An 11,047-nucleotide genomic window follows, 5' to 3' on the forward strand; every position below is an offset into this window, starting at 1 on the left:
GAATTATCGTGAACATGAACAAAGTGGAACCTGTCTGATAAATATGATCTGAACCAGTTTAGTGCCGTACCTTTAAGCCCGATGATGTTCTGGCCTCTGTAATAGGATGTTCTGATCAATAGTGTCAATGTTCTGATCAATAGTATCAATGTTCTGATCAATAGTATCAATGTTCTGATCAATAGTGTCAATGTTCTGATCAATAGTATCAATGTTCTGATCAATAGTGTCAATGTTCTGATCAATAGTATCAATGTTCTGATCAATAGTATCAATGTTCTGATCAATAGTGTCAATGTTCTGATCAATAGTATCAATGTTCTGATCAATAGTGTCAATGTTCTGATCAATAGTATCAATGTTCTGGTCAATAGTATCAATGTTCTGATCAATAGTATCAATGTTCTGATCAATAGTATCAATGTTCTGGTCAATAGTATCAATGTTCTGATCAATAGTATCAATGTTCTGATCAATAGTGTCAATGTTCTGATCAATAGTATCAATGTTCTGGTCAATAGTATCAATGTTCTGATCAATAGTATCAAAGCAGCACTGAGATCTAACAACACCAGAACAGGACCAGAACAGAGACCAGGACAGGACCAGAACAGGACCAGAACAGAGACCAGAACAGGACCAGAACAGAGACCAGGACAGGACCAGAACAGGACCAGAACAGAGACCAGAACAGGACCAGAACAGAGACCAGGACAGGACCAGAACAGGACCAGAACAGAGACCAGGACAGGACCAGAACAGGACCAGTACAGAGATCAAGATAAAGACAAACTTTCCACAGTTACTTAAAAACTTAAAAAGCTCATTAAAGTCCTTCTTCATTACTTGGGGTTGCTGGCGGTCCGTACCATTAGTACTACCAGCAGTCATCATTAGTACTACCAGCAGTCACCATTAGTGCTACCAGCAGTCACCATTAGTACTACCAGCAGTCATCATTAGTACTACCAGCAGTCATCATTAGTACTACCAGCAGTCATCATTAGTACTACCAGCAGTCACCATTAGTACTACCAGCAGTCATCATTAGTACTACCAGCAGTCACCATTAGTACTACCAGCAGTCACTAGAAGACGGGCCCCCAGAAGCACTTGGGTCTTACCGAGGATTATGGGAACCATGGCTCCAGGGAGACTAAGGGGTCCCATTGATGATGGATGATGCTGGATGATGCTGGACGAAAGAAGGGTTGGGTGGAGGATGGATGTTGGCGGGATGATGTTGGGTGGAGGATGGATTTTGGAGGGATGATGTTGGGTGGAGGATGGATGTTGAAGGGATGATGTTGGGTGGAGGATGGATGTTGGAGGGATGATGTTGGGTGGAGGATGGATGTTGGAGGGATGATGTTGGGTGGAGGATGGATGTTGGAGGGATGATGTTGGGTGGAGGATGGATGTTGGAGGGATGATGTTGGGTGGAGGATGGATGTTGGAGGGATGATGTTGGGTGGAGGATGGATGTTGGAGGGATGATGTTGGGTGGAGGATGGATGTTGGAGGGATGATGTTGGGTGGAGGATGGATGTTGGAGGGATGATGTTGGATGGAGGATGGATGTTGGAGGGATGATGTTGGGTGGAGGACAGATGTTGGACGGATGAAGGGTTGGGTGGAGGATGGATGTTGGAGGGATGATGTTGGGTGGAGGACAGATGTTGGACGGATGAAGGGTTGGGTGGAGGATGGATTTTGGAGGGATGATGTTGGGTGGAGGATGGATGTTGGAGGGATGATGTTGGGTGGAGGATGGATGTTGGCGGGATGATGTTGGGTGGAGGATGGATGTTGGCGGGATGATGTTGGGTGGAGGATGGATGTTGGAGGGATGATGTTGGGTGGAGGATGGATGTTGGAGGGATGATGTTGGGTGGAGGATGGATGTTGGCGGGATGATGTTGGGTGGAGGATGGATGTTGGAGGGATGATGTTGGGTGGAGGGTAATATAAATAATAATAAGATGTAGCAGTGGATCCCAGGCCGCTCACACACTTTGTGGTGTTCCTCAGCTGAAGAACGGGAACCTCCACTACGTGTCGGACGCTGGCGTCAGGGGGAAGGTGGAGCGGGCGGTGGGCGGAGCTCCGGTGTCGGATGGCCAGTGGCACACCCTGCGGCTGGACAAGAACGGCTCGGCCACCCTGCTACAGCTGGACGCCGGCCCCCCCAGAGCCGTGCTCCACCCCACACAGGACTTCGGAGGCCTGGGAGTCTTAACCTTCTCCCTGGGGGGCGTCCCACCTGGACCGGCCCAGCACACTGCAGCAGGTAGGGGGGGGGTGTGTGTGTGTGTGTGTGTGTGTGTGTGTGTGTGTGTGTGTGTGTGAGAGTGTGTGTGTGTGTGTGTGTGTGTGAGAGTGTGTGTGTGTGTGTGTGTGTGTGTGTGTGTGTGTGTGTGTGTGTGTGTGTGTGTGTGTGTGTGTGTGTGTGTGTGTGTGTGTGTGTGTGTGAGAGTGTGTGTGTGTGTGTGTGTGTGTGAGAGTGTGTGTGTGTGTGTGTGTGTGTGTGTGTGTGTGTGTGTGTGTGTGTGTGTGTGTGTGTGTGTGTGTGCGCCCTACAATAGTTACTCTACGACATGATGTTTTGGATCAGTGTTGGTATTGATCAATGATGTTAGTGATGTTACTGATCAGAGTTGGTATTGATCAATGATGTTATTGATCAATGTTGGTACTGATCAATGATGTTATTGATCAGAGCTGGTATTGATCAATGATGTTATTGATCAGTGTTGGTACTGATCAATGATGGTAGTGATGTTTTTGATCAGGGTTGGTATTGATCAATGATGTTAGTGATGTTATTGATCAATGATGTTAGTGATGTTATTGACCAGTGTTGGTATTGATCAATGATGTTAGTGATGTTATTGATCAGAGTTGGTATTGATCAATGATGTTATTGATCAATGTTGGTACTGATCAATGATGTTATTGATCAGTGTTGGTACTGATCAATGATGTTATTGATCAGAGTTGGTATTGATCAATGATGTTATTGATCAATGTTGGTACTGATCAATGATGTTATTGATCAGAGTTGGTATTGATCAATGATGTTATTGATCAGTGTTGGTACTGATCAATGATGGTAGTGATTAGCTGAGCACTTCCCCTCAGTAATGGCAGCGTCTCCTCAGAATGCAGATGTGTAGCAGGACACAGACTCTTCCCTCCATGACATCTCGACATTGCTGCTCTGTTGTCTGCCGACTTTTCTGCAGTTTATGAGAAGACAGGACTTGATTTAGTCTGCGCTGGGATCAATTCAATAAACATCTATTTACTTCGTTAAGGCGGTGCTGTGAGGCAAAACACACAACAGATGATTGAATTAGATTCAGACGTTCATCTAACCCAGATGATTGTCTTCAAGCTATCGTGGCTCCAACAATGGCTCCTCCACCACTAAACATTTCTTATTTCTTCTTTGAGTTTTGGGACTTGGCCCATTTTGAAATGCACCAAAACAGAGGAGGATAAACGTTCAGAGTTTTTACTCTGCTTTTCTTTATTCCAAGCTTGAAGCAATTATCCTTCTAAACAAACTCCTTGAGCTCTGATTATAACTCACAGTCTTCACTATTGATCAGGAGGCAATCCCATCAGGAGATCTGTAGAAGAGCATCCATCTGCAGGTGTTGGGAAATACTATTTAATACTATTGTCACGTTTTGGATGGCTGCACACTGCTTTTCTTAATACTAGGGATGGGTACTGAATTCAGCACTTTTATAGGTACTGACCAAATTCTGTCGGTATGACTGATTCATGTAAAATGAAACTGCACCATCTGTCAGTACCTAAATGCATCCTTGTGAGTGAAGGAGAGGAAGAGTAGGAGATGTTCTGAGCCGGACATTTATTACCACATAAACACACGAAAGTACCAAGGTTTGGTATTGTTGTGTACCGGTATCAGTACCATATCAGTTCAAATGATAAATGTTCCCTTCTCTTCTTGATACATACATTTTTGTGTTTTTCACTAAAGGTTTTGATGATGACAATTATGACAATGATGCTGATGATGAGGAGGATTATGATTATGATTATGATGATGAGGAGGAGGAGGAGGATTATATTTGTAGGTTTCAATGCTGATTGCTGTTCCTTGTCATTTTTGTAGTTGTTTAATCAGTGTGTGTGTGTGTGTGTGTGTGTGTGTGTGTGTGTGTGTGTGTGTGTGTGTGTGTGTGTGTGTGTGTGTGTGTGTGTGTGTGTGTGTGTGTAAGAGATAGTGATTCATGCTAATCTGTAGTTATTTAACCATTAATTGATTGTTTGTTCTCGTGATCTAACCACTACTATGTCTCTTCATCTCCAGGGTACGACGGCTGCATGGCCTATGTGAAGTACAATGGAGAGAAGCTGCCGTTCACTGGAGAACACAACCTGGTCACGCTGACCAAGACCAGCTCATCCGTCAAGATTGGCTGCAGAGGTCCGAACTTGTGTGAGAGTGGACCGTGCTGGGATGGACTGATGTGCATCAACCAGTGGTACTCGTACCAGTGTGTCCCCCCTGGCGATTGTGCGTCCAATCCCTGCCAGAACCACGGCAGCTGTGTGCCGGATCCCCACTCGGGGTTCTCTTGTGTCTGCCCTGAGTTCTACACTGGCAAGACTTGTGAAACCTTGGTGGCTTGTCTGGGCATCCAGTGCCCACAGGGGACTGTCTGCAACTCGGCCAACAATGGTGGATTTGTCTGTAGCCCCAGTCCTCCTGCAGCAACGATGGTCCTGCCCATCTGGGCAGTGCCGGCGATTGTTGGGAGCTGTGCCACAGTCCTGGCTCTGGTTGTGCTCAGCCTGATCTTGTGCAACCACTGCAAGGACCGAAACAAGACCAAAGTGCCAAAAGAACCCAAGGAGAAGAAGCCCAAGGAAAAGAAGAAGAAGAAGAAGAAAAAGGGTAGTGAGAACGTCGCGTTTGATGACCCCGATAACATCCCACCATATGGAGATGACATGACGGTACGAAAGCAGCCAGAAGGGAACCCCAAACCCGACATCATAGAGAGGGAGAACCCCTATCTGATCTACGATGAAACAGACCTTCCCCACAACGAGACCATCCCCAGCGCTCCCTGTGCTCCCTGCAATGGCCCTGAGGCTGATGTGGAACATTACGACATTGACAACGCCAGCAGCATTGCTCCTTCTGATGCTGACATCATCCAGCACTACAAGCAGTTCCGCAGCCACACACCTAAGTTTTCTATCCAGAGGCACAGTCCTCTGGGCTTCGCCAGGCAGTCACCGCTGCCGCTCGGAGCGACCAGCTACACCTACCAGCCTCAGTACACGCAGGCTCTGAGGTCCACGCCGCTCAGCCACTCCCAGTCGGCCTGCCCCACCCCCAACCACCTGCCCAGACACTCCCCAGCCCCCTTTAATAAGCCGTCTTCCTTCTACCGAAACACCCCCACCAGAGAGCTCAACCTGGCCCGTCGGGAGGGCAGCCCTCTGGATCTGCACAACGACATGTGCCAACCTCCACCCATGTTTAATTACGCCACCCGGCTGGGAAGGCGCAGCAAGAGTCCGCAGACCATGGCGAGCCACGGCCACGCATCCCGGCCGGGGAGTCGCCTGAAGCAGCCCGTCGAGCAGATTCCGCTTGAGACGGGCCCTCCGGTGGGCCTGTCCATTGAGGAGGTGGAGCGGCTGAATACTCCTCGCCCACGCAACCCCAGCATCTGCAGCGCCGACCACGGACGCTCCAGTTCAGAAGAGGACTGCCGCAGGCCACTCTCCAGGGTTCGCAACCCCGCCGACGGCATCCCCGCTCCAGAGTCCTCCTCAGAGAGTGACTCGCACGACTCCTTCACCTGCTCAGAGATGGAATATGATCGGGAAAAGCCCGTGTCTTACAGCTCGCGTGTTCCCAAGCTCTCGCAGGTCAACGAGTCGGACGCTGATGACGAAGACTATGGTGGGAGGCTGAAGCAGCGGCGGTACTCCAGTCGCAGGGCAGAAGGAGGGCCGGGCATCGCCCAGATGCCATCTGCTGAGCAGCACTACACCTTGCCCCACAAACTAGGTCAGCAAGCTGGAGGCTTCAACTGGGATAATCTGCTGAACTGGGGCCCCGGATTCGGACATTATGTGGACGTGTTCAAGGATTTGGCGTTGCTTCCTGAGAGTGCGGCAGCTAAAGACATTGAAATGAACAGTGGCGACGGTTCAGTCACTATCCTGAATGAAGGAGAAGCTGAACAATATGTATGAGACTATTTATTAGTGTTGTAAAATGTGGTGGTGTTCTCCATTTTCAAAAGAAGAAAAGGAAGACTGTATATTTCGAGGCAACATTTTTTTGAAGACGACTTTCAATGCAGTAAGGCAGAAAAATGAGACTTCTATCGTCAGCCATGTTGGAAGAGTTTACCAGTCCTTTGTATTCCTGTACAGTTGTGTGTTCATCTCGTGAAGCGCCCCGGTTCATGGTGCCGACGGCGGCACCATGAACCCGTCAGAACCACAAATCCGTCGGTGCCACGAACCCGTCGGCACCATGCGACTGGAAGAAGCAACAAATGGCTGAATCAGATTTAGTGGCTCTGAAGCTGTTATCTTGATCAAACAGATCTGTTCTTTATTAGTGTGTCGCCGCTCCTTTCCTCAAACTTCTGTCACATTCGCAGCCCAGAGATAAGATGGTAGCTAGCCCAGGGATAAGATGGTAGATAGCATTAACACTCGCAAGAAAACTCCAGTGTGAAAGAAAAATCCAGTCTCAGTCAATTTAGGGTCCATTTGTAATTTTCTTAAGAGGAAGCATGTGTTTGATGTGACCGCTCCTCTCTCTCTCTCTCTCTCTCTCTCTCTCTCTCTCTCTCTCTCTCTCTCTCTCTCTCTCTCTGTCTCTCTCTCGCTCTGTCTCTGACACCCTCTCTGTGACTGCCCTCCCTCCATCTCTCGCTCGCTCTCGCTCTCTCTGTCTCTCTCTTTCTCTCTCTCTCTCTCTCTCTCTCTCTCTCTCTCTCTCTCTCTCTGTCTCTCTCGCTCTCTTTCTGTCTCTCTCTTTCTCTCTCTCTCTCTCTCTCTCGCTATCTCTCTCTCTCTCTGTCCTGCCTTACACACATTAGAGGATATCAGACACTTTTCCAGGTTTTTTCCAGGTTTTTTCCAGGCTCCAGGAGGAAAAGAGTTTTGGAGCAGCCAGTTATTGTTTCCATGACGGTTCTGAAGTATGAATCCTGTAAACAAACTAAAACTATGAACTCCTGTAAATTTGTTTAATTGATGTGAAATCATGGTCTCCGGTCACACTGTGGGTGTTGTTATGTTCACATGTATGGTTTCTACATTTTTGTACTGTTTATTAACTTAAATTACTTAAACTGTGTTTTTATGGACATTTTCATATGCTGAAATGTTTGCTCTTACTTTCGGGGAAAGTAAGACTAAAGACGTATTTTTTACATTTGTTACATAAGTAACATCAGTATTTTCCACTTTTGATAAAACTATAACTTGCTGTATGCTTTGTATCTGTAAAAAGCCAATAACAAATTAAAAAAGTATTTATTTAAGTCCGTTCTTCGCTTTCATGAGCAGCGGATTCTACACGTGAGCTTTAGGAATCTATAGAAAGAATAACTGGAGCTCACGTTTCATTCTTAAACTATTTGGGTGGAACATTTTTATGCCTTCAGGTGAGCAGTCTTTTAATGTTAGCAGTCTTCAAATGTTAACAGTCTTCAAATGTTAGCAGTCTTCAAATGTTAGCAGTCTTCAAATGCTAGCAGTCTTCAAATGTTAGCAGTCTTCAAATGCTAGCAGTCTTCAAATGTTAGCAGTCTTCAAATGCTAGGAGTCTTCAAATGTTAGCAGTCTTCAAATGCTAGCAGTCTTCAAATGTTAGGAGTCTTCAAATGTTAGGAGTCTTCAAATGTTAGGAGTCTTCAAATGTTAGGAGTCTTCAAATGTTAGGAGTCTTCAAATGTTAGCAGTCTTCAAATGTTAGCAGTCTTCAAATGTTAGCAGTCTTCAAATGTTAGCAGTCTTCAAATGTTAGCAGTCTTCAAATGTTAGCAGTCTTCAAATGTTAGGAGTCTTCAAATGTTAGGAGTCTTCAAATGTTAGGAGTCTTCAAATGTTAGAGTCTTCAAATGTTAGCAGTCTTCAAATGTTAGGAGTCTTCAAATGTTAGGAGTCTTCAAATGTTAGCAGTCTTCAAATGTTAGGAGTCTTCAAATGTTAGGAGTCTTCAAATGTTAGCAGTCTTCAAATGTTAGGAGTCTTCAAATGTTAGGAGTCTTCAAATGTTAGCAGTCTTCAAATGTTAGGAGTCTTCAAATGTTAGGAGTCTTCAAATGTTAGGAGTCTTCAAATGTTAGCAGTCTTCAAATGTTAGGAGTCTTCAAATGTTAGGAGTCTTCAAATGTTAGCAGTCTTCAAATGTTAGCAGTCTTCATATGTTAGGAGTCTTCAAATGTTAGGAGTCTTCAAATGTTAAGAGTCTTCAAATGTTAGGAGTCTTCAAATGTTAGGAGTCTTCAAATGTTAGCAGTCTTCAAATGTTAGGAGTCTTCAAATGTTAGGAGTCTTCAAATGTTAGCAGTCTTCAAATGTTAGCAGTCTTCAAATAAAAGCAGCAAACAATTCCAGGCGGAATGAAACATTTGAACTGAAATGAAACTGAACCTCCTGGCTGGAAGCCAAGAAAAACACCCAGTGGCTCTGAACCCACGGCTGAGCTTCTGATTTACTTCTGCCTTCTCTTCTCCACCTCCAACACACTGATCTTCTCTTCTCCACCTCCAACATACTGATCTTCTCTTCTCCACCTCCAACATGCTGATCTTCTCTTCTCCACCTCCAACATGCTGATCTTCTCTTCTCCACCTCCAACACACTGATCTTCTCTTCTCCACCTCCAACACACTGATCTTCTCTTCTCCACCTCCAACACACTGATCTTCTCTTCTCCACCTCCAACATACTGATCTTCTCTTCTCCACCTCCAACATGCTGATCTTCTCTTCTCCACCTCCAACATACTGATCTTCTCTTCTCCACCTCCAACATACTGATCTTCTCTCCTCCACCTCCAACATACTGATCTTCTCTCCTCCACCTCCAACATACTGATCTTCTCTTCTCCACCTCCAACATACTGATCTTCTCTTCTCCACCTCCAACGTGCTGATCTTCTCTTCTCCACCTCCAACATACTGATCTTCTCTCCTCCACCTCCAACATACTGATCTTTTCTTCTCCACCTCCAACGTGCTGATCTTCTCTTCTCCACCTCCAACATACTGATCTTCTCTCCTCCACCTCCAACATACTGATCTTCTCTTCTCCACCTCCAACATACTGATCTTCTCTTCTCCACCTCCAACGTGCTGATCTTCTCTTCTCCACCTCCAACATACTGATCTTCTCTCCTCCACCTCCAACATACTGATCTTTTCTTCTCCACCTCCAACGTGCTGATCTTCTCTTCTCCACCTCCAACATACTGATCTTCTCTTCTCCACCTCCAACATGCTGATCTTCTCTTCTCCACCTCCAACATACTGATCTTCTCTTCTCCACCTCCAACACACTGATCTTCTCTCCTCCACCTCCAACATACTGATCTTCTCTTCTCCACCTCCAACATACTGATCTTCTCTTCTCCACCTCCAACACACTGATCTTCTCTTCTCCACCTCCAACACACTGATCTTCTCTTCTCCACCTCCAACATACTGATCTTCTCTTCTCCACCTCCAACATACTGATCTTCTCTTCTCCACCTCCAACATGCTGATCTTCTCTTCTCCACCTCCAACATACTGATCTTCTCTTCTCCACCTCCAACATACTGATCTTCTCTTCTCCACCTCCAACATACTGATCTTCTCTCCTCCACCTCCAACATACTGATCTTCTCTTCTCCACCTCCAGCATACTGATCTTCTCTTCTCCACCTCCAACATGCTGATCTTCTCTCCTCCACCTCCAACATACTGATCTTCTCTCCTCCACCTCCAACATACTGATCTTCTCTTCTCCACCTCCAACATACTGATCTTCTCTCCTCCACCTCCAGCACACTGATCTTCTCTTCTCCACCTCCAACATACTGATCTTCTCTTCTCCACCTCCAACATACTGATCTTCTCTCCTCCACCTCCAACACACTGATCTTCTCTTCTCCACCTCCAACATACTGATCTTCTCTTCTCCACCTCCAACATGCTGATCTTCTCTTCTCCACCTCCAACATACTGATCTTCTCTTCTCCACCTCCAGCATACTGATCTTCTCTTCTCCACCTCCAACATGCTGATCTTCTCTCCTCCACCTCCAACATACTGATCTTCTCTCCTCCACCTCCAACATACTGATCTTCTCTTCTCCACCTCCAACATACTGATCTTCTCTCCTCCACCTCCAGCACACTGATCTTCTCTTCTCCACCTCCAACATACTGATCTTCTCTTCTCCACCTCCAACATACTGATCTTCTCTCCTCCACCTCCAACACACTGATCTTCTCTTCTCCACCTCCAACATACTGATCTTCTCTTCTCCACCTCCAACATACTGATCTTCTCTTCTCCACCTCCAACATGCTGATCTTCTCTTCTCCACCTCCAACGTGCTGATCTTCTCTTCTCCACCTCCAACGTGCTGATCTTCTCTTCTCCACCTCCAACACGCTGATCTTCTCTTCTCCACCTCCAACATACTGATCTTCTCTTCTCCACCTCCAACACACTGATCTTCTCTTCTCCACCTCCAACATGCTGATCTTCTCTTCTCCACCTCCAACATACTGATCTTCTCTTCTCCACCTCCAACATACTGATCTTCTCTTCTCCACCTCCAACATACTGATCTTCTCTCCTCCACCTCCAACACACTGATCTTCTCTTCTCCACCTCCAACATACTGATCTTCTCTTCTCCACCTCCAGCATACTGATCTTCTCTTCTCCACCTCCAACATACTGATCTTCTCTTCTCCACCTCCAACATACTGATCTTCTCTTCTCCACCTCCAGCATACTGATCTTCTCTTC

At 46.2% G+C, this 11,047-nt stretch overlaps 1 protein-coding gene across 1 annotated transcript in view; it reads left to right on the forward strand.

The window, feature by feature from the left end:
• fat4 (FAT atypical cadherin 4) overlaps positions 1-7,562 on the forward strand; it is a gene marked incomplete at its 5' end in the record, with an annotated part of 63,104 nt that extends 55,542 nt beyond the window's left edge. The window contains 2 exons of the mRNA XM_080521979.1: positions 2,032-2,290; positions 4,349-7,562. Coding sequence (XP_080378105.1) covers positions 2,032-2,290; positions 4,349-6,255 — 2,166 coding nt within the window. The 3' untranslated portion in view covers positions 6,256-7,562. The remainder of the gene's footprint in view (positions 1-2,031; positions 2,291-4,348) is intronic.
• Between the last annotated feature and the right edge of the window lie 3,485 nt (positions 7,563-11,047).

This window comes from Blennius ocellaris (assembly GCF_963422515.1).
Source record: "Blennius ocellaris genome assembly, contig: SCAFFOLD_67, whole genome shotgun sequence".
In the NCBI taxonomy this organism is placed as follows: domain Eukaryota; kingdom Metazoa; phylum Chordata; class Actinopteri; order Blenniiformes; family Blenniidae; genus Blennius; species Blennius ocellaris.